Consider the following 24,471-nt stretch of genomic DNA (forward strand, 5'->3'; position numbering starts at 1 on the left):
GACCCACATGGTGGACAAGAGAATTAACGCCCACAAGTTCCCTTCTGACTTCCACACACACAGAGATTCAAAATAAGGTTAAAATTTGGTACGTATGAAATACATTGTAATAGAAACCCGTTGCAGGGGGCATTGACTTTTGAAACCTGCAGTTCTTAGGCCCCTGTGGTGGCATTGCCTGGCCTCCGTGGTGCCCTTAGTGAGCAGGGCTGTCTTCTGTGCTGCAGACTGTTTTACAGAGGCTGTCTGTGAGACGTACAAACCTTAGCGATGTGGGTAGGTGGTAAGGATTTAATAAGAAAGCATATTCACGGCCATTTTCTGATAGCTTGCTGCAGTGCTCAGGAGCACTGTCCTAGCTCTTGCGTTTCTGTGTTGGTATAGAAAAGGGCTGGCAGCTATAGAACAGAAGGTATGCTGTCGCTGTTTGAACAGAAGTAGCTGGAATCTCACTGACTCGGGTGTCATCAAAACTATACCAGGCCTGAGTTACTGAGTTCTTGCAGAAGGCAGTGTAGTGGCCACCATCCAGGTCTCCAAAGTGGTTCTAGGAAAGAAAGGATGTAGGCAAGGTTTCCATGTGGATGCTCTGACTGATGGGATAAAGACAAGGCCAAAAACCATTTTAAAATGTCGTAAACTGAGGAAATAATTTTCTCAAGTCTTACATATAGTCTAACTTTGAACTGCTTATACATTGTATTCATTGACATTAATAGAATTAGATGGGAAATTAGACTATATATAAATTTTAAAAAAAATTTACAAGGAGGCTGGAGAGATGGCTCAGCAGTTAGGAGCACTGACCGCTCTTCCAGAGGTCCTGAGTTCAATTCCCAGTAACCACCTGGTGACTTACCAGCATCATCTGGACTGGGATCCAATGCCGTCTTCTGGTGTGTCTGAAGACAGCTACAGTGAACTTGTATAAATAAAAGAAATAAATATGCTTGTGTACCACATGCATACCCAGTGCCCAGGAGGCCTGAAGCAAGCATTGGATTCCCCTGGAACTGGAATTCCTGCTTGTGAGCCTCCAGGTGTGGTTGTGCCTCAGTGTCTCAGGGCTGCAGCAGTAAAACTGAAGAGCCAGGAGGCAGAGGCAGGTGGATTTCTGAGTTCAAGACCAGCCAGGGCTACACAGAGAAACCCTGTCTCGGAGAATAAACAAAAAACAAACAAAAACCTGAAGAACTGGCACAGAAAGTCTGACTTCTAAGGCCTAAAATATTTTCTAGCTGGTTTTACAAAGTCTGCTGAACCCTCATACAAAAGAAAGAAAATAATATCAGTGATAACCTTTGGAACCCTTCCACTTTCACAAGCCCTAAATCTGTTAACAGCAGGAAGTAAGACTTGTCCTAAACCAGCTGTAGCTCATACCTGTAATCCTAGGCCTTGGAAAGGTTGAGGCAGGAGGACTGCCACAAGTTCAAAGCTTAGATCCAGTCTCAAAAAGAAAACATGCAGCTTTTTTACTTAGTATGTGTATTTTCCAGTGTCTGTATGTACATGGTGTGTGCTGGTGCCTGTGCAGGCCAGATGAGAGTTTCTGGTTCCCTGGACCTGGAGTTACTGTGGTCCTGAGCCATCATGTGGGTGCTGGGAACCAAACCCTGGTCCTCTGCCAGAACAAGTGCTCTTAAGCACTGAGCAGCCATCTCTCCAGCCCCCTTTCAACCTGTGTCAGACAGATAGCTTATGCACTGCAGCACAAGGGATGCCACGTTTACTCGGTCTCCATCTTGTCTCTTTGCCTATGATGGGTCAAAATGGAGGAAGCAGAATAAAGAGGAGGATGTGGTGTGTGGGAATCAGGGCACTGGACCTGTAAAGTTACACATGAGCTCTAGAGATCAGAAAACATGCTGGATTGAGGGCTGCACAGCTCAGTGGAAGGACAGGCTAAGGCACTGCCGGCAAGCCTGATAGCCTGAGTTGGGTATCTGGACCCCACGTGGGGGGAGGAGAACTAATCCCTGCAGGTTGTCCTCTGAGCTCCACATGTTCACTGCCATGTGTGCTTACATACATATATACGTACGTACATACATACATACATACATACACACACACACATGAATGAATAAAAACCTTAAAAATGCAAAACCTTTAGCACTAAGCATGGTGGCTGACATCCCAGCACAGGAGGCCAAGTCAGAAGACAGAGTTGGAGGCAGACTGAGCTGGGGGGAAAAACTGCCTGGAATGAAAGAAATGTTCAGTGTGATGGGTAATACCGGAACTTCTACTAAAACCACAAGATATCCAGGTATGGTTGGCATGTGACGGTGCTCAGGATGTGATTCAAGACCTGCCTGGGCTATAAGATACTCAGTTTATAAATAAATCAGTAAATAAATAAAATTTTCATTTTGGGGTCACATTTTTTTAAGAGTTGGGTAATAAACGTAGAGAATTCGAGTGATCTGGGGCCTCATACATTGGTGGAACAAAGTCACCGTCACATTGGAAATTAAGTTGGCAACGCTTCAAGGGTTAAGTATACAGTTAGCATGTGTCTGAGCAATTCCCTGGGGTGTATGCCCAAGAGAAATCAAACGTGCACACAAACCCCTGTGCACCACTTACAACAGTCATAAAGTAGAGTCCCCCGAGCCTCTCAGAGACTGAGGTGTGTTGTTTACATAGTAGAATGTTATTGTCAACCAAAAAACAAATGGACGTGCTCCAACACAGAGAAACCTTTAAAAGCATGCTGAGGAAAGAAAACAACTTACACCTTTAAGACAGAAAGACTCAGGGAGAAGGGGGGTGGGCTAGGGGGGTTGGGGAGGAGAAACCAGGAAAGGGGATAACATTTGAAATGTAAATAAAATATCTAAATTTAAAAAACAAAAGGACTCAAGGCTAGCCTGCTCTAAGTAGTGAGTTTCAGGCTGACCGGGCATACGGATCGACATGCTGTCTGAAAAATGCAAGATAAGTGGTTTTATGATTTCATTTGTGTGATGTGCCTAAAAATAACAAGCCCATAGAAACAGGAAGTTCATTGGTGGTTGCCAGAGTCTGGTGGAGAGAAGAAATGAGTAGGAAGGATTCTATTAGGAATACCGACGATGTTGTAAGATTTAACTGTGCCGATCATGAACAACTATGTAAATATACACTCTACACCAGACCCCACTGAGCTGTACACACCCAAGTGAGCCTTACACATACCTTTTAAGTCTAAAGGAGAAAATGACAGTTTACAACCAGCCAAAAATTGAATGAAGGTCATTGGTGAGTACATACACATTAGTATGTTTTGGAACAGTGCCACCCCAGATTGACATGTAGACCTTGTCCCCAAAGTGAGGTGGTAGAACCTTTGGAGATGGGGATTTTTGAGGTCCTTAGGTCAATGGGCATGTGTCCCTGTCTCAAGATGTGAGTCCTTGCATGTTAGGTACATAAAGAAATAGCTATAATGTGTTAAGACTTGGTTTTTCCCAGACACTAAGCTTGAACCTAGGTATAGACATGTGCCCAGCAAGCAATGTATCCCTGAGTGTGACAGCCTCAGACCTGTATTGCAGTAAGAAAACACAGGTGACATAGAAAGGCAGACAAAAGACTTGACTTGTTTCCACACACAAAAAACCCAAACCTCAGTAGAGCAAGATAATATACACGCCTGAAATCCCAGCACCCAGGAAGCACGGCCAATGTGGAAGACTAAGGATAAACTTCAAGTGCTGTCCCACTGTGGAGGCAACTAGAACAGCCCAGTGGAAAGCTGCGGGGTAGAGTAGGGACTTAGGCAACCACACCTCCCCTTGCTGCCGCTGAGAAGTGAACTGGAACAACTGCCTTGGGATGCCACCAGCCTACTATTACTAATGTATGCATGCCCTCCCGCCAGTACCCCCTGCTCCTAGAAATAGACTCCAAAAGGCCGTGTCCATCTCGCCAACATCCAAGGACCACCACAGCAATACTCAGAATGGCCCAAACACTCAAGTAGAACAGGTGAGTAGGTAGGTAACGATGTCTTCACACAGTGAAGGCCTATCCAGTGGGAGACCAAACCATCATGTATGTAGCAATGTGGATAATGGTTTCAGAATTTTGAGCAAAAGGACCAGATCCTGATGATCTGGTACCTACTGCAGGACTCCTCTGCATGAGGCAAACTCAGAGTTATCCCATTGGAAGTCTGGTTTCTGCACTCGAAGAGGAATATTCGGATAGTTACACACTGATAAAATCATCTGAGCCCTGTTCTTACTCCATGGATGTGCTCGAGGGACAACTTCCAAATTGTATTCTTAGGTTTTATGTGTTTTCCTGTTTTACTTCAATAACTTTTGGAGACAGCGTCTAATGTAGCCCACGCTAGCCTCAAGCTTACCCAGTGAAGATAACCTTGACCTGGTCCTGCCTCTGCCTCCTGAGTGCTGAGCACTTATAGGCATGTACAACCAGCAGCAGTTTATAGTGCTGGAGATTAAAGCCAAGACATTGTGGATCCTGGACAAGCACTCTATCAACAGCTACAACCTCAACCACCAATTTCTTATTTAAAAACAAAGACTTTCAGCCTGGCAACGTTGGCACGCACCTTTTGTCTCAGCACTTGGGAGGCAGACAGAGGAAGGTCAGTCTCTTGAGTTCAAGGCCAGCCTGGTCTACAAAGTGAGTTCCAGGACAGCCAGAGTTATACAGAGTAACCCTATCCCAAAAGACAACAACAACAACAAAAAAAAAAAACCCCAAAAATAAAACACCACAAGACTTACTACAAGGTAACTTAAAGCACCCGCACTCCACCCACCTCCACAAAGAACCAAGCAGCAAGGGTATGTAGAGCTGCGGAAGTTACTGAGAACACTGGAAACCAGCAGGAGAAAAACAAAACCCAGAAATCGGGGACAACAGCACAGTAGGATAAACAAGACACTTACTCCCACTGTCACAGTTCTGTAGCAGTGAAAAATCTGTAGAGTGAGGGTGACAGAGACTGCCCACTCCATAAACAGTGTAGAGGGTAGCTGTCACCTGCTCTCATGGGAGTGAGGAGTCTTCCTGCAGTGAGAGAGATTGAACACTCTATCAGCCTTGTGGATTATGGGAAACTTGGCTGGTGGAAAGTGACAGGCTCCCAACTGAATTACATAACAAACCTGACTGGCTTTGGAAACCAGTTCCCATCATCTTCCTGTGGCCAGGAGCCACCTGGATAAGGGACTGCATTGTCCGAATGCAGTATGCAAGAGAAACCTCACCCTGACTCAGTAAATCACTGCATCACAAACCAAACAGCCCAGCTGACTGGCTCCCACTCAGCCTTATTGACTTGTCAATATAGATGTTGTGACATGGAGTTGGAATAGAGAACGCCCTCAAGTGTGTGTGTGGGGGAGACGAGCCTTCCTTTGGAAGCCAGGCACATGGGGACTCAGGAGATTCACTGCATCATTGGCCCACCCCTCCCCCACATTGTTGTATGTGAGCACTGCTCCTCACAGATGCAGAGAGGCAGCATTACCCTCCTTCCGGCAAGGGCAGCACCAAGCTTAGGACCAGAAGATGCTCCTGAATCTTATGTAGAAATATCAGGTCATTCTGAGGAGGTTTCTGACGAGTGGACTCTCATTACATGTCACATATTGGTACCAACTACAAAAAAATTGTGACTTGGTGACCGAAAATCAACCAGTGGAAGTTGAGAACTAGACATCTTCGGATCTAGACTGAGGAGAGCCTCTGATAAAAGAAGTGCAGAGCTAAGGGACTCTCTCCAGACAGCATTTAGGCATAGCAACAAGAAGGGTGGGAATAAGTTCACCTCAGCCTCTGGCAATTCCAACAGACTGAAGCTGGGATGTGCTTTTGTTAGCGATGAAATGGATAGTGCTGGTGAGTTTGGAGCAGTCTGTGTTTGTGAATCCTGTGTGTGAGGTGTTTTGATTGTTGCATAGAATAAGGGCAGATCTGCAGAATCAATAGCATAGAGCTGTATGGTCCTGTTGATCAGTCAGTACTAAATGACTAAAGGTGACTGGCAATGTATGAGTGCTGTGTGAAGTTATACTACAGAGCCGCAGGAACTAACCAGCAGGGTGGCACAAGAGTGGGTATGTGACCGGTAGAACAGACCAGAAGAGCCAAGTATGAGTCCATGAAACTATAGCCACCTATTTTGTGTTTGAAACTGATACATTTTAACTGTATGCATGTGTGTTACATACATGTTAGTCTGCACCATGTGCATGGCTGGTGTCCAGAGGAACCTAAAGAGGGAGTTGGGTCTAGAACTGGAGTGACTAATGGTTGTAAGCTGCCACGTAAGTACTGGGCATCAAACGTGGGTCCCAGAGGAACAGCAAGCTCCTCTGAGCAATCTCTTCAGCCACCTACTTTTTGACAAAGATGCCAAAAAAACAGACTGGAGAAAAGACAGCATCTTCATCAAATGCTTTGGGGGAAACTGTCAGCTGCATGTAGAAGATTGAGGGTAGATCCTTCTCTTTCACCGGGTACCAACATCAACCCCAGATAGATCAAAGACTGTAACATAAAACCCAAAAGACTAAAGCTCCTACAGGAAAGGGAGGAGTATGTGCAAGAACTTCATGACAAGACTTAGCAGCCCAGGAAGGAAGGCAAGTGGGACCTCATGAAACCAAAACTAGTACAGACACGAGGTCACCTAGATGCTCAACACTCATGGCAGGTAATGAAAGTGTGGCCCACACACACACTGGACTTTCTTTGGCCTCCACTCAACTACAGCCATGCACATGTACCATGAGCACACACCTGTCCCCACGGGCACACCTCAAAGAAACATGAGGGCAAAGGTCACAGCACTGTTCTAGGCATAGCCTTTTTGTATATGATCAAAACTACAGGCAGCAAAATTAACAGATGAATGGAATGGCATAGTAAAGAAAACCAAAGAGTGGAGGGGAAAACCACTGTGCAAGAAAATATTTGCAAACCATATTTCTATATATCTATACCTAATACCTATACCTATACTTATACCTATACCTATCTATATAAAATAAAACTCAAGAGCAAGAAACACCAATTGAGGGGCTGGAGAGATGACTCAGTGGTTAAGATTGCTCTTCCAGAGGTCCTGAGTTCTATTCCCAGCAACCACATGGTGGCTCAGAGCCATCTGTAATGGGATCCAATGCCCTCTTTTGGTGTGTCTGAAGAGAGGAACAGTGTACTTGCAATAAATGAATAAATGTTTAAAAAGAAAAGAAATGAAATACCAATTGAAAAGGCAAGAAAAGGACCTAAGTAGGTATTTCTCAGAGGACAAGGATGTGATGATGACAGAGATTTGAACAGTGCCCAGTACATGTGTGACGAGGTAAGAATAAAATAAATCAGCAACCTGGGGATAAAACCTTTAGCTGAGGGACTGAGAGGGCTCAGCAGCTAAGAGGCAGCTCTGACGGAAGGACCGCGATTGGTTCCCAGCTCATAGCTGTCCATAACTCCGTCTCTAAGGGATTCAATGCCCACTGGCTTCTGTGGGCATTGTATACATAGGATACACACACACACACACACAATCTTAGGGAAAAGGCCTTGCAGAGCACCACATTCAGGTGTGGTGGCACACCCCTGTTATCTCAGCATTTGAAGGGTGAAGGCAAGTCACCAGGAGTTCAATGTTATCCTTGACAAAAAGGAAAATTCAAAAACAGCTGGCTTGTATGAGACCTTGTCACAAAAAAAGCTTCCAGAATGACACTATAAATACATTTGGTAAAATGTTCAATACCACAGGGCAGTGGTGGCGCATGTCTTTAATTCCAGAACTTGGGAGGCAGAGTCAGGTGGTTCTCTGTGAGTTTGAGGGCAGCCTGGTCTACAGAGACAGAGACAGTCAACCCTATAAAGAGAAACCCTGTCTCAAGAAGCAAATCAAAAAAAAATGTTCAATACTGTAAGTGTAACAATACATTAAGTGTAACAATTAAAAAATAAGTAAATGAAGAAAAAGAAAATGAATGAATTCCACTCACTTCCAGGGCTCACACCCACTAGATGGCTTGTCCCCTCTACTCTAGGTGAGTTATTCAATGTACCAGTGTGTGCATGTCACCCAACAGCTGAAGTGTGCACTTCTGGTTGGAAGATCCGGAATGGGACCAAGAACCCTTCGTTTCTAACAGGTCCTAGTGCTCTGCCTTCCTTGTGCTCCATGGCCAATGTAGCCAGGATCTTGTCACCTTTTTATTGCCACCAGGCATTATAATTTTTAAGATGCTTAGTTCTTATCTGTTGATGCATCATCGATATGCCACCAGCTCTAAATGTCTGTTTCTTTCAGAGCTAACTTTCAGTGCCTCAACTGACTAATAACTTAGAGTTATAAATAATAGGGTTTTTTTTTAAAGATACTTGGAGTGATTCTTACATAAGTGTGCATCTTTCATAACACACAGTTATATTCTAAATAGAAGCTCCATTTTTTTCTGTTAAGATTTTTTTCTAAGTCAGAAATAGATATAATGAGAAGTTAAAAAAACTAAGACCTCAGGAAGCAGCACCTTTGGAACTGCCATTAATCAGCATCTATGTCTGAAGAGAGGGCAGAAGCCACCCTAAGCCTCCAGAGTAAGAACAGCGGTGTGAAGAAAAAGGGCAAATGGTGTAAAGGAGATGGGGCAGGGCCTACAGGGGAGATAGGCGAGGGCTGTGAAAACATGAGTGGTTCTGTGCCAAGGAGCACGGAAGGCTAATGACTGATGACTCCCTCTTCAATATTTTTGAGGCAGGGTCTCACTACGTAGTCCTGGAATAAACTATGTAGGCCAGGCAGTTCTCGAACTCAGATCTGCCTGCCTGCCTCTGACTCCCGAATGCTGGTGGTATATACCACCACACCTCACTGCAGAGTTCAATATATTACTGAGCAATAAGATGAATGGGCAGATTCAATAGCACCATGCCAGAGGATCCATGACAGGGCTACACGCCAGAGGACACCCACCCTCAGACACAACAGCTCACACCTGGATCCCAAAGCCCAGAGAATGGCTTGCTGCTCGAGTGGGCGGCCCCTGTGGGAGGTTCTGGAGACTGCTTCTGAACTGTACCACGTCTGAATTGTTCCACATTTGCCAGGACTCAGCTTGAGTCATAGCTGACTCGCAGCCGAAGGAGCCCCTAGGATGCCCTAGGGCGGGCTTTGGCCACGCATGGAGTCTTAGAACTGTTGGCACCTAGTGTAGGGGCGCTGGCTACGAAGTGTGATGACACAAGACACGCAGTTACCATAGACCTGACCTCTGGCAGTGCACGTGGCCAAGATTTTGGGCTGTGCAGCAGCCACCAGGCAGAGGCGGGGGCAGACAACAGGTGTTCTGTCCTTTCAGTCATTAAAGCACTAGTATTGGACTCACCACCACTGCGCACAGGTTGTACTTGGGATGTTTCCGGAAAACTGGACAGATATAAGGAGTGAGGTCCAGGTTGGTCAGTGGGTAATGGATGTCTGTCCTCAGCTTCCTCTTTACTGTACCCTGGATGTCAAACCTGGAGAGATGGCAAATGCAGGAAATCCAAAAGATGTCTATAAGCCTCGTGTGAGGGAGATGCACACGCCTAAACACATTCCGCCAACAGTTAAGACTAATTTCTGAGATGATTATCTGGTATGTAAATCACTTCCTCATCTAAATATATTTACATACGCCAGACCCATTGGCCTCACCAAAGTATGTCAGCGAGAGAGAGCACAGACCTCAGCGGACTGCTGTGGAGAGAGCAAGGCAAACCTGTCTGGGGAAGACAGCGCATCAGAGGCCACTGAGGGCCGAATCAAATCACCCTCACTTCTCCCTCTCCACACTGCCCCCCTCCTCTCTCCCTTCCCCCATCTCCCTTCCCTTTTCCTTTCTCACTCCCTTTCCATCCTCCCTCCCCCTCTGTCCATTCTGTGCTTTCCCCCTCTTTCCCTCCTCTCTCTTTTCCCTCCTCCCTCTCACTTTTCCCTCCTCCCTCTCTCTTCCTAGAGTCTATGTAGCCTTGGCTGGCCTGGAACTCTCTCTGTAGACCAGGTTGGCCTCAAACTCACAGAGATCCATTGCCTCTGCCTCCCCAGTGCTGGGATTAAAGGCGTGCGCCACCATCCAGGGACTGTTCAAATCTTTAATCTCTCTGGTTATATAGATCAGAGGTCAGCAAATCATTCAGAACCTTTTAAAAAATCATGTCATGGGGCTGGAGAGATGGCTCAGCAGCCAAGAGCACAGACTGCTCTTCCAGAGAATCTAGGTTGAATCCCAAGCACCCACATGGCAGCTCACAACTGTCTGTAACCCCAAGATCTTATACCCTCACACAGACATACAGGCAGGCAAAATGCCAATGCACAGAAAATAAATTATTTTTAAAAAATCATGTTCATTCAGAAAATGTGCTGATTTAGGTCTAAGGCAGGAAAATTACCAGCTGAGCAGGGTCATTGTTGGGGCATAAGGAAGCAAACCCCATTCCCCCAAATTTAGGGGATGCCCTGTGTGGTGGTGTGAATGAAAATGGCCCCTTAGGCTCTTAGGGAGTGGCTCTACTAAAAGGTGTGGCCTGGTTGGAGAAAGTATGTCACTGGGGGTGGGCTTTGAGGTTTGAGATGCTCAAGCCAGGCCCAGAGTCTCTCTCTCTCTGCCTGCTGCCTATGGATCCAGATGTAGAACGCTCAGCTACCTCTTAGCACCCTGTCTGCCATGCTCCTGCCATGATGATAATGGACTAGACCTCTGAACTGTAAGCCAGACCCAACTAAATGTTTTTCTTTGTAAGAGTTGTCATGGTCATGGTGTCTTTTCATAGCAATAAAACCCTAAGTAAGACACCCTGTAACCAGGTCTCCTAGGCAGGAATCATCCCCAGAAACATGAGTTTAGTGATGCTATACAATACAACAACTTTATCCTCAATTGCCCAGAGTGAAAACAAGGCCAATGTCCAGCAGCTAGAGAATTGAGAAGTAAATGTATACAAAAAGGATCAAAACACAGCGGGGCTGGAGAGATGGCTCAGCGGGTAAGAGCGCCCCCTGGCTGCTTTCCAGAGGTCCTGAGGTCAATTCCCAGCAACCACGTGGTGGCTCATAACCATCTGTAATGGGATCTGGTGCCCTCTTCTGGCAGTATATATGCAAGCAGAACACTGTATACATAATAGCTTTTTATTTATTTGCGTACACTGCAGTTGTCTTCAGACACATTAGAAGAGGGCATCAGATCCCTGAGATTGGACAGAAGAGAGAGGTAGGCAGGTTTTCAGTTACCTGGCTGGGAGATGCAGGGAGGGAGGGAGGGAGGGAGGGAGGGAGGAAAGAAGGGAAGGAAGGAGGAAGGGAGGGAGGATGAAGGACATGGGAGAGAGGAGAAAACCACCATGAGAGAAGATGGACCATGAACACGTGGCCAGGAGAAACAAGAAGTAAGGGACACATGGCTGGAGGGTAAGTTAGGACAGCTCAACACCTGCCCAGTCTAGGCTCACAGCTGGGAAGCAAAATACCTGGATGGTGTGTCTTTCATATACTGTGTGTCTTTTATATGGGTTAGTGAGAATGATTGATTCATTTTACAATGATGCATAGAAGTGACCGAGGAAGACACCAGACATCAAATGTTGGCCACATACATGCACCCCACCCCCACCCCACAGGCACCCACGTAGTTTTCTTTAGGTAAGTCCCGGGGGCTTATGGCAAAGGGAGAGAAGAATGGTAAAGAACCACCAGGGAACTTTCTGGGGTGGCAGGTGTTGTTGATACAGGCACTGCAGAGAATATGATTGTATCCATTTATACAATTGCATAGACAAAAGAATGCATTTCATGTGTAAATATATCTTTTTAAGAGATTTGCTCATTTTAAAGTTTTATGGACATAAGTGTTTTGCTCTCCTATGTGTGTGTGTACCACATGTCTGTCTACTGCTTGCAGAGGCCGGAAGAGGGCTCTGGATCCCCGGAAACTGGAGTTACAGATGGATCAGAGTTGCCATGGATCCGAACCCTTGCTGTACAAAGAGCAGCAAGTACTCTAATCTGCTGAGCTATCTCTCCAGCGCTGGCGGTTTGAGCAGGAATAGCCCCCATAGACTCATGTGTGTGAATACTTGGACCTAGGACGTGACACTATAAGGAGGTGTGACCTTGTTAGAGGAAGTGAGTCACTATGAGGGTGAGCTTTGAGGTCTCAGGTGCTCAAGCTAGGCCTTGTTTAGCACTCACCTCTGCTGCCTGCAGACCAAGATGTAGAACTCTCAGCTCCCTGTGTGCCTGCATGCTGCTGTGTTTCCCCACCATGATGGTAATGAACTAAATCCCTAAACTGTAAGCCAGCCCCCAATTAAATGTTTTTCTTTATACGAGTTGCTGTGGTCATGGTAACAGTAATAGAAACCCCAAGACACTAGCCATTAAATAAACATATCTGAATATTAATAAATGCAAAGCTAAAACCAGTGAATGCAGTCGTGGGACCTGGATTGAAAGGACTGGGCGCCAAAGCGCACACGCGGGGGAGCGCTGCTGACTGGCTCGCTCCCCATGGCGTGCGGCACAGTCTGCTTTCTCATGGATCCAGGACCACCAGTCGGGGGATGGCACCACCCACAACAGGCCGGGCCCTCCCATCAGTCATTGGTTAAGAAAATGGCCTACAGGCTTATAGCCTGATCCTATGGAGTCATTTTCTCCTTTCAGATGACTCTAGCTTGTGTCAAGTTGACATAAAACTAATAGGCACAACTGATCCCTTGCGAACTTACAATCACATCAACTTATTAACCATGCCCTTCCCTTTCCTGTTGTTCCCCACATCTCATATTAATATTATAATATAAAACCTACTACAGACTTCTCACCAAGACCCCTTCCCTCCTTGGGCGTCAGTTGCTACTGAAGCTGCACCTTCATCAATGGCCTCTCCTGACCTCCCAACAGTGCTGCACCCCAGCTGCTCTCCACGGCCCATTCCTGCCTCCAAATACCAGCACCACCTGGAAGACGCTTCCACATAACCTAGTTCACCTGCCCGCAGAAGTACAGCCTTGGCTACCTATGGAACACTGCTTTTGTGTGCTAACTTTGTAGAAACACTTCTCAGATTTCACCCAGTGACACACTGGTGTCTTTTTCATCATTAACCGTAGGCATTATACACTGTGTAAAGTTTACCCTTGCTTTACTTAACTGCTGATTTCTCTGCCCTCACATCTTACTTCACTCTGGACTTGGCACTGTGATGCTTACACCAATAATCTCCCGTCTCCAGCTTATGTGAACAGTTCTCACCATTTATTCTCTGCCTTGTCAATAAATGCTGATCACACAATGACTGCGCAGAAGAGAGGACAGGCTGGGCCTTCCGCCAGCAGAGGAAGGAGAGAGGGAGAGAGGGAGAGGCAGATCAGTGAGGAGGATGGAGCCATGAGGAAGGGGTCCGAAGAGCAGCTCAGTAATAATAATAATAATAATAATAATAATATGCAAGTATCAAATCGTGGGATGGGGCGGGAGGCGTCCAGGTTAGCGCAGACGGTTAAGGTCATTTAACTGCTCAGCTCTTGAGGTGCAATTTTAAGTAAATCTTGGATTCTTTATATAATTATTGTGGAATAGCATAAAGTAAAGAAATAGTCACTGGATCAATTCATCCTTTATATTAAGGATAATTCACTTACAATTAATTTCTTGCTTCCAGACAACCATCATCTATTGTTCCAGTAAGCATAGGTTTCGCTCCAGTGCTGCTGACTCTTGATAATCACAGCTGATTCTTCAGTCCCAGCTGACCAGAACCACCAAGTCTTAATTCAAAATAGCAAATATGCAACAGCCTGGATAGTCTATAATAACTCTCAAACTTCCCTCTGGAATTTCACAAGCCAGGCCTCCATCCTGCATCGATCACAACAGTCTTCCTAGATCCGATAAAACAGCCCCCTGGACTCTCAACACTCACTGACTCTTCTAGCCCAAAGTTCCGAAGTCCTTTCCCAGTCTTCCCCCAACACAACATAATCAAGTCTGTCACAGCAACACTCGGCTATCCTGGTACCAAGCAAGAGGTTACTATTGCTGATGAAACATCAGCAAAGCAACTCGGGGAGGAAAGGGTCACCCTTCCATGTCACAGTTCATTATCAAAGGAAATCAGACAGGAACACAAACGGGAGGGAGGAACCTGGAGGCAGGAGCTGATGCAGAGGTCATGGGGGGTGCTGCTTTCTGGCTCGTTCCGCCTGATTTTTGGAAACCTAGACCACCATCGTCCCAGAGAAGCACCACCCACAATGCACTGGGTCCTCCCCCATCAATCTCTAATTAAGAAAATATTCTATAGGCTCGCCTGTAGGCTAATCTTATGCAGTTGAGGTTGAGGTTCCCTTCTTTCAGATGACTCCAGCTTGTGTGAAACTGACATAAAAGTAGCTGACACAGCCACTCTGGCCCAAGAGAGGAACAAGGTGGAGGTGTTGTTTGATGGAACAGGGTTTCTGTTTGGAGCATTAAAATGTTCTGGAAATTGTGGTGATTGGCTTTAACATTGTAAAGGTAATTGTAACAATTGGCTACACACTTGAAATGATCAGAATGATAGATTTTATGTTGCATATTTTTTTTTACAAAATTTAAAAGAAATTAGATATTAAATCAAAATCCAAGCCATTAAACTGGCTTGGACTATTTCTCACTTAACAGTTGAGGACTAAACCCAGGAGGCCCTGCAGCTCAGCACCCACTTTGCTGAAGATCTTAGGACAAGCTACATAGTAAATGGATAAACTATTCCCATGTGAATCATATCTTAACAAAACTGTTGAAAACCGTCTGCCCACAAGATTTCCAAATCCACATACCTTTTTAAGTGAAAAACAATTATTTTTGGTGCCTTGGAAATAGTGGTCCTCACAGCTGTTTCTTGCTTGATTTCACAAAAGGAGCAATGGATTTGGTTGTTCCAGGTCAATGTGTCTTGTTGGAAAAAACCCTGGAGACAGTCCTGTTGGCGGAGAGAGAGCATTGGGCGGCCTGGGACCCTTAGAGGACATTAGAGGACAAAGCAGCAATCAGTGCTGTTTGCGTGATGGAGGTGGAGGCAGGAGAATCGTTGGTTTGAGACCAGCCTGTGTGATACAAGGAGACCTATCTTTCAAACACACAAAACCATAAAAGTTTGGAAGAGCTGTGCAAATGCGCATCTGGGAATTTTATAAAGGAACAAACAAAGGAGCTATACTCCATTATCATCCGTGACCCAGAGTCCTGTAAAATCTGCTTAGCAACTGTTTTCGTTGGTTGAGCCGGGGCTGGTGGCTCACACCTTTAATCCAGAGGCAGGAGGATCTCTTCTAATTCAAGGCTAGGTTGGTCTGCATACCAAGTTCCAGGCCTGCCAGGGATACACAGTGAGACCCTGTGCAACGAATAAGTAAAAATCTACCTAGCAACTAGTGATGCTTTTTCAATGAACTGCTCGGATAGGCTTAGATTCTTTTCACACTCTATGAAACTTATACTTTACTTTTTCTGGTTTATTTTTGGAACAACACAGACTTTGAAATGCCTATAACAAATCAGGCAGCTCATATATATATATATATATATATATATATATATATATATATATATCCCTGACTCAACAGTAGGACCTGAAAAATGACCATATCTCATGGTTTTGGGTGGCACCTTACAGGAGATGAATTAGAGCCCACACCCAGGAAGATGCTTCTGCAAGTTCTTGCCTTAGAGGAGGAGGCACAGACTGTTCCTGCTAGACCTGTCAGTGCCTCAGTCCGGGACTTGCTATTCTTCTCAGTAACCTTTATTTAGCTTTTTGATCAAACAGAAAACAAAACTAAAACATAAAACTAGAACATAGGGTTCTGTTGTTGCCCAGGTATATATACACAGAAACGGTCACCAACAGATGTGCCTTTACAATTCCAAAAGAACAAGACACATCTGTGTAAGTTTGCAAGTGAAGTGTTTCCTGATTCCCCAATGTTCCTAACCAAGCACTCTCTTCCTGCGGCAGCTGCAGCTCCCACCCAGACTGCACGACAGTCTTAGGGGCTGCAGAGATGACCAACCAGTTAAGAGCACCGGCTGCTCTGCAGAAGAGCCAGGTTTGGAACCCATTTGGTGGCTGGGAACCATAACTTCAATTCCAGGGAATCTGGCGCCCTCTACTGGTCCTCTCGGCACCACGCATGCACAGAGCACACATATGCATGCCGGCAAACAAGTATACACTGTGTAACACAAATAAATCTTTTTAAAAAGAATCTATCATAACTAGTTTTAGCTTTAAACTATAGAGTGTGGAAGTGTGGCGGGGAGACATGATATCGTTGTAAGAAATCACAAACTGCCCATCTCCAGAGACTGAATAAACCTCACCTGTATTTATAGTTTACGGGGCAGGGGTGGTGGGGCTTGCCTTGAGTGCATTAAGAAGTAAAATTAAATTCACAGTAACTATAACCACGGATTGCTTTTTAAAAATGCTGTTCATTCGTGGGCTACTTTTATTTATAGCTTTAAGGTATAAAACAGCCCTCTCCTACTTAAAATTGTAGGAAACTGTAATCCCAGGACCTGAGAGACTCAGGCAGGATTGCAGCAAGAACCACCACCATCACTACACACCCCTTCTTCCCCCACATCCCAAAAGCAAGAAAATGCACTCAGGAGCTGGGGACTCCCTACCTGCAGGGAGCATTCATATTCCGATGGGATGGGGAGGGAAAGGATGGTGAAGACTTCATTCTTGTGGGTGCAGTTCTCACACTTTAAACACGTGATGCTGTAACAGAGCTGTCCTTCAAACAGCCGGGTGATGATGGAGGTCTCCCGGGCCGGCGCCTTCCTGCAGCCGCCTTGGGCTGTTCTTTTCTCACACGCTCTTCTTCGGCAGTGCTGTGCAAAAGGATAAATTCCTCTTATAAAAAAACACAGAAATTTAAAATATTTCACATAATTTTAAATTACATGTACATGGGTGTACATGGAAGTCTTAGGGTTTTTTGTTTTTTGTTGTTGTTGTTGGGTTTTTTTGTTTTGTTTTTTTGTTTTGTTTTTTTTGGATTTGGTTTTTTCACGACAGGGTTTCTCTTTATACCCTGGCTGTCCTGGAACTCACTCTGTAGACCAGGCTGGCCTCGAACTCAGAAATTCGCCAGCCTCTGCCTCCCAGAGTGCTGGGATTACAGGCGTGTGCCACCACCGCCTGGCCAAGTCTTAGTTTTAAAAGTGATTTCTTCCCCATAAAAGTGCCAACACTTAAGCTAGAACTTTCAACATAATTCTGTCCTACAAAGTGAACACATGTTTTGATATTTATATAGTCGCATAATTTCTGGTACTAACTGGTCTGTTAATAATAAAACCTTTATTTGGATGTTTTTCTCCATTTAAATTATAGGAAACTGATACAGGATTATAGTTGCAAAGTTATTAAAAATAAGTTTCAAATACAGGAGTGTGTAGCATTGGAAAAAGATGAGTACTAACATTTATAATAAATATCAGAGAAGTCATTAGTTTTTACAGCACTGTTTGCTTAAAGGAAGTCAATCTGTAGTTTCTCATTGGTTTGCCCTTTGGCAGGCAGGAGAATTTCTATTTTCATGATCTCATTACTCAAGCAAAAATCCAAACACCTTTGAGAAAGTGACCTGCAGCCTGCGGAGTCACCCACTGTGGACGTCTGATCAGTGTGACCTGCAGCCTGCGGAGTCACCCACTGTGGACGTCTGATCAGTGTGACCTGCAGCCTGCAGAGTCACCCACTGTGGATGTCTGATCAGCGTGACCTGCAGCTTGCGGAGTCACCCGCCCCACTGTGGGCTTATTTTAAACAAGATCAAGAAGACAAGCTTCACACACTATCCCTAGGTACAGTGGTTAACCAGACTGTTGGTTTCACTGATGGGAAAACATTTTTCTCTTCCTGTCAAGGGACTCAAACCACAGTTCTTAAAGTGGCAGGCATTTTCCTAGGCAGGTTTTCCTTTTCAACATAGTAATGGAAAACTAACATAAAAATGTTGACTTTTGACTGTTACTCCATATTCTTACATGCACCAATATTGCACACATTTTAATCATTCAGTTTCTCGAGAATGGTAATTGTATAAAACTGCTCTTACAGTTTTCTTTTCAATACAAAGTGCCTGTAAACCATGAATATCCCCTTTGTAAAAAGACACTGTAGATAATTGAATGTTTCATTATAGAAAGATCATTAGTTTCTTGTTACATATTTTGTTAGTCCAGTTTTTATTGGGTTTAATATTCTTGAAAATAGCCGATCCTATGTTATGTATAACTTTTCTAATAAAAGTTGTGTTTCAAGCTGTAAAAAAACAAACAAAAAACAAACAACCCACAGAAAACAGCATGGTGGCTTTCTCTGATATGTGGACCAGAAAACGCTTAGTTGTGGATTCAGACGGAACACTAAGACACTGGCAGCAAAAGGTGTGAGTGGCATCTGGTGACGCAGCCATTTCCCTTTCAGGGATGAATCTGAAGATGGTCATAACTGTCCTGGCAGGAGACGTGTATCCCTCCCTTTGGCTATCAAAATACTGAAAACAATGGTCTTGGAGAAATTGGAATTGCTGCTCTCAGGGCTGAATGAAGCTCTGTGACGGTGGTGGAGAAGCCTGTCTCCCCAGAGGAGATTAAACACATTTGTAACAACTTCTCAGACTATCTTGCAAGAAAGATCGGCACCAGTACAATGATGGCTCAGTAGGGGGCACTGGCTTTGAACAGGACTCTTAGTTATCTGCACTGCCTGCCACCTATTTACATCTAAACCTCATGTCCATACCCCAAAGTTGACTTGGGGATCACTGAACCTCCTTATGGGTTCTTCCCAGGGTAGGCAGGCTGGGTACATCTCCTGCCTGCGTCTTCCGTCTTCCCAGTGTTACGGTCTCCAACTGTCCTGGTGAAGGCAGGGGCTGAAGCTAGCTTGTTAAGGCTTTTAGGGCTCAGGCTTTGACCCTTAGAAAGCGATGGTAACAATCTGGCAAGCTAGGCAGGCACTTGGAGGCAGGTTGGCCTTGAGCCGCTTTCCTGAGACCTAGAACTGATTTCCTGAGAGAACTTTGATCTCAGGCTTCAGCCAGCACGAGCTGCTTTGTGTTTAGGAAAAAGAAACAAGTGTTTAGACGCTTTGTTTTGAACTCGGGTGAATTTCTTCTGGTCAGGCGAATCTGGACTTTCTTTTTTTTGAGCTGTTTGATTTCATTTGAACCATTTGGGCTGTTATCCTCTGAATGTCTGAGCAAATCTGGAGTACTTTTGGGCTCTTGGGCATCTGCCATGCCAAGGAAGACTGGAATGTGAATATTCAGACATCTATAACACCTGCGTATGGAGCAGGGCTGAGGCTGGAAGATTCTGAGTCATAGGCCTGACTGGGCTCCACAGTAAAACTCAGTTTCTGAAAAAAATAAAACTAAATATAAAAACAAATAATTTTAGAAGTATTGGCTGCACTAGGCAATGGTGGCGCACGCCTTTGATCCCAGCTCTCAGGAGGAGAGGCAGGGGATCTCTGAGCTGGAGGCCAGCCTGGTCTACAGAGTGAGTTCTAGTACAGTCACGTCTATTCAGAGAAACCCTGTCTTGAAAAACAACCAAACACAAACACTGGCTGCTTTTCCAGAGGACCAGGGTTCAATTCCCAACACCCACATGGACGGTGGCTCCCAATTGTCTGTAATTCCAGCTTCAGGGCATTTGACACCCTCTTCTGGACTCCATGGGAACTTAGCAAGCAAATGGTACACAGATATACATGCCTATACAATAAACATTTTTTAAAATTTTAAGTAAAATAGCTGGGCATGGTGGCGCATGCCTGTAATCCCAGCACTTGGGAGGCAGAGGCAGGCTGATTTCTGAGTTCAAGGCCAGCCTGGTCTACAGAGTGAGTTCTAGGACAGCCAGGACTCCACAGAGAAACCCTGTCTTGAAAAAAACCAAAAAAAAAAAAAAATTAAGTTAAAAAAAAGCAAACCAGCCAATAAACAACAAATATCCTGACCTGGACATTTTCCTTAGGACCCCAACACCAGAGAGAGCCATGTCTTACTCAGTGCAGGGCAGGCCATGCAGACTGAATACATGTATGCACATGCACACACACACACACATACATATACACACATTCACACACATTCATACACATCCACATTCATATACACACATTTACACACACATATATACACATGCACATATACATATATACACATTCACATGTCCATACACACATATTCACACACATTCATACACATACATATTCATGCACACATATACACACACATCCACATTCACATACACACATACACGCATTCATACACACATTCATACATGCACATTCACACACACACATTCACACACGCACATTCACACATGTGCAGGCGTTTCTGATAACAGTGCACAGCTCACAGCTCAGGGCTGTCAGTCCTTGCCTTTTTCAAAGCCTCGTGGAGCTCGTTGAGGACGTAAATCAGGAACTCCTGCGCATCTTGCTGTGTCTTTTTCAGAAAAGCTGGGTAAAGGCTGCCAACAGCCGACAGAAAGATCTCTGGTGAGACACAGTCTGAGTCCCCAAGCCACATGTCTGTCATCAAGTAGGCAAAGGCGGTGGTAACCTCGCTGCAGTCCCTGAGAAGAAGAAAGGGGCAAAGGGCAAACATTCCCCGCAGGTTTAATGAAAAGGGAAGGCCCAGTCTCGGGGGGCACGGATGGGGGCACGGATCAGGGGCACGGATCGGGGGCACAGATCGGCCCCTGCCACTGCAGAGCCCCACCCACCCTGCTCTCCTCACTCTCGATGCGCTTGCTCTCTGGGGACCTACAGTGCCGGGGCTTACAGCCCTTCACAAGGACTCCAGGGTCCCTTCCTCACCTCACCTGGGGGAGCTGGGGTGGGGCAGACTCAGGGAAGACCTCCTCTTACTTCTGAAGAGCTGTGATGTACTTCCCGGACAGGAAGTACTCCACCAGTGGAGATATGCTGCAGAGGCATTGCAAGATGGCGTTCATGTAGCAGGTGTTGCCCAGGTTGCGTAGTCCCGTCACGCCCTGGAAGTGTGGCTGGGTCTCAGACTCCGGAAGGGAGTCGTAGTCTGCACACTCCGAGCTGTGTGGGCCACATGGAAGGAGAGCGTTCCCAGGGGAGAGAGTGAGCGCTAGTGCGGCTCAGGCCCTCGCAACCTCTGAAATAAAAGCCTTCTTTTGTGGCTGGGAGACAAGGTCTGGTGACCTAGGGCGACTGAATGCACAGTTCTCTCAGTTCTCTCGTTTCACATTTCAGTGACTGAAGTTAGAGACCATCAGCCTGGCAAGAAGGCTTTTATTTCTACCCCATATACTCTGTACTGGCTGTTGACCAGGCTGGACTTGAACTCACAGAGATCCCCATCCCCCTGCCTCTTCCTCCTGAGTGCTGGAATTAAAGGTATGTACTGCTATGATTGCCTAGGAAATTTTATTGTATTATATGTAAGTACTCTGTAGCTGTTTTCAGACACTCCAGAAGAGGGAGTCAGACCTCATTATAGATGGTTGTGAGCCACCATGTGGTTGCTGGGATTTGAACTCAGGACCTTCCGAAGAGCAGTTGGTGCTCTTAACCACTGAGCCATCTCACCAGTCTGGATAGGAAAGATTCTTAATGGTTTTTTCTCTCAAACTCACTCTTTACCAAGGACAGAAGGATTTTAACTTAGGTCCAGAACTCTGAACGAGTGTCTGATATAAATAAAAGTTTCTTCCTGCCTGGCAGTGGTGGTGCTCGCCTGTAATCCCAGCACTCTGGAAGGCAGAGACAGGCGGATTTCTGAGTTCGAGGCCAGCCTGGTCTACACAGCCTGCCCACTAAGTCATGTGGAATGATAGCATAGACTGAGAATGAATATAACTCTATAGGTGCCTTCTTGAGAACAGGAGACATACACATAGTAGGAACATAAACATTCACGTTAAGGGCATAGATAGGTATATTTGCATACACATGTGTGCACACATGCACATACATAGAGGAAAGGAGAGAAATCATTAGACTCAAATCATTGCTATGCTAATAACTGGCTATGTGTATTTATGATCTGTTTCTTATGCCTACTCAGTTACAGCACAGAAACATTGAGCCCGTGGAAGTGTGAGGCATTGGCCTTGGTCTCGAGCACCTGATCCCCCAGCAAAACAAGGCACATTGCTACCTTCCCGCAGGATTGCTGTGAGGGCCGTGCAGGTGCCGGGCAAGGTGCTTAGCTTAGATCACAGAGGAAATGATATCCTTTAAAGGAACATAACACAGTGAGGCATTGGTGGCGCACACCTTTGATCCTAGCACTCAGGAGGCAGCAGCAGGGAGGATCTCTGAGTCTGAGGCTAGCCTGGTGTACAGGGTGAGTTCTAGAACAGAATAGCTAAGGCAACACAGAGAAACAGTGTCAAAAAAAAAAGACAAGTATATAATTATACGCACACATGTATACATATCTACTTATATACACATACACATGTGTGTATATATGTCTATGTGTATGTATATATATATGTATACACTATATATACACATCTATATACCTGTGTAGTATGTATACACATATATTTACATGTATGCACACATATATACATATATAATATGTATACACACACACACATACACATAGCATGGGCTGAAGAGATGGCTCAGCAGTTAAGAGCACTTTCTGCGTTCTCTCAGAAGACCCTGACTCACTTCCCAGCAACCACATGGCAGCTCACAACTATTTGTATCCAAGGATGCAGGGGCTCTAATGCCCTCTTCTGGCCTCCAAGGGCACTGCTCTGCTGTGCTTACATTGCCAGCCAAACATTCATATACACAGAATAAAATCCTTTAAAAAGGAATGCAATGACTTGTTTAGGAGAGAGGGAGCATCTGCCCAGCACGCAGGCACGAGAAACACGGCAAGCTCCAGGAGGCTGCCTCGATCTGCACAGCCCCCTCTTATTAGCTGACCGATTTCAGTAGGGCCGCTCACCACCCCCACCCCTACTCCCAAGGTTATCTATACCCCACCCCACCCCTACTCCTAAGGTTATCTATAATGGCATAGGACGAAGAGGCTCACAGGATGTAGTAGGCACCGAAGTCGTCTGCAGGGAACGGCCGATGAGACGCCATGTCAGCGGGAGCACATCAGCTTTTGCTTCTACTCACAAGCTAAGTTTGATTCTTTTAACTTCATTTCTCCAAGGCTGCTCCCCTGGCTGGCTTTTGGTCTTAAGCATTTGAAGGCTTCCCCCCCTTTTCGTTGCTGCAGACTGATTTCCCTTGCCTCCGGCCCGGTTCTTCTTGGATCTCCCCTGCATCACAATTGTTGACCTTCATACCAAGGTTCTAACGTGTTGCCAAGGGATACCATTATTTGTTTGTCTGAAATGCTTCTGAAAGATCAAGTTTCTGAGAATGAACTGTCCATGTCTCCACTTTCCCGCCACTTCTCGGTTTCTCACACACAAGCACGTGCAGATGTTCATCCCTAGCTTAGGGGTTACCGTGTGGCAAACTGCTCCCGTGAACCCTAGAGGACACCTCACCCTATGGAGGAAGGTAGTGAGATTTTCTCATTCCAATGCACACTTCAGCGAAGTCACCAGAACTGTTTATTCTTGGGATGGAGACACAGCTGGATATGGACACATTCCCTGTAGCACACAGACTGTCTTAGTTAGGGCCTTATTGCTGTGGACACACACCACGACCAAGGCAACTCTTATAAGGACAACATGTAAATGGGGCTGCTTACAGGTTCAGAGGTTCAGTCTGTTATCATCAAGGCGGGAGGGAAGAAGGGCATGTCCTGGCAGACATGGTGCAGGAGGAGCTGAGAGTTCTGTATCTTCAACTGAAGGACACTAGAAGACTAGTTCCCACGTGGTTAGGAGGAAGGTCTCATCGCCCAACCCCACTGTGGCACAATTCCTCCAACAAGGCCACCCCTACTCCAACAAGCCACACCTCCTAATAGTGCCACTTCCGGGCCAAGCACATTAAATCCAGCACACTGGCTTATTACAGGATTTACAAGCTGTGGCCTCAGGGGCACACGTGATTCTCTGAGCTCAGACTAGTCCACTGCAGGAAAAGGACAGCATCCTCAGCTCTAACTAGAGAAAGCATGTGGCTGTGACCTGGGAAAGCACCTGTGCAGGGGCCTGCTCTCTGCGCAGATCTACTGGGTCAGCCAGGCACCGGAAGAGAGCAGGCAGAGAACCCTTAGTATCAGTTTATCCCAGGTAGGGACCTAAAGACAGGCTGAAGGAAGGATGCCATCAAAGTCCAACTTGTGAACCAATGAGCTTCACCGGGGTCAGTGACAGCAAATGGGTGAAGAGATCAGGAGCAAATAGGACTCAGTTGTGTCACCGAAGACCCCAGTGTGAGTGACAGC

At 45.7% G+C, this 24,471-nt stretch overlaps 1 protein-coding gene across 1 annotated transcript; it reads right to left on the reverse strand.

Annotated features, from left to right (window-relative positions):
• Usp50 (ubiquitin specific peptidase 50) lies at positions 1-23,201 on the reverse strand. Its single transcript, XM_052181684.1, has 7 exons — positions 23,149-23,201; positions 20,985-21,167; positions 20,494-20,689; positions 16,712-16,921; positions 14,860-15,002; positions 9,381-9,513; positions 1-547 (listed from the first exon to the last, which is right to left on the reverse strand). The coding sequence occupies exons 1-7, from the start codon at positions 23,199-23,201 to the stop codon at positions 356-358; spliced, it is 1,110 nt and encodes a 369-aa protein (XP_052037644.1). The 3' UTR covers positions 1-355.
• Between the last annotated feature and the right edge of the window lie 1,270 nt (positions 23,202-24,471).

Source organism: Apodemus sylvaticus, chromosome 5 (genome assembly GCF_947179515.1).
Source record: "Apodemus sylvaticus chromosome 5, mApoSyl1.1, whole genome shotgun sequence".
Taxonomy (NCBI): domain Eukaryota; kingdom Metazoa; phylum Chordata; class Mammalia; order Rodentia; family Muridae; genus Apodemus; species Apodemus sylvaticus.

Excerpts from the sequence above, each read along its gene's own strand:
- Usp50 (XM_052181684.1), bottom strand. The coding sequence starts at position 23,201 with ATGGCGTCTCATCGGCCGTTCCCTGCAGACGACTTCGGTGCCTACTAC. Across the intron at positions 21,168-23,148 it reads TTCGGTGCCTACTACATCCT|CTCGGAGTGTGCAGACTACG; the intron begins GTGAGCCTCTTC and ends TGGCCCACACAG. Across the intron at positions 15,003-16,711 it reads AATATGAATGCTCCCTGCAG|GACTGTCTCCAGGGTTTTTT; the intron begins GTAGGGAGTCCC and ends CTCCGCCAACAG.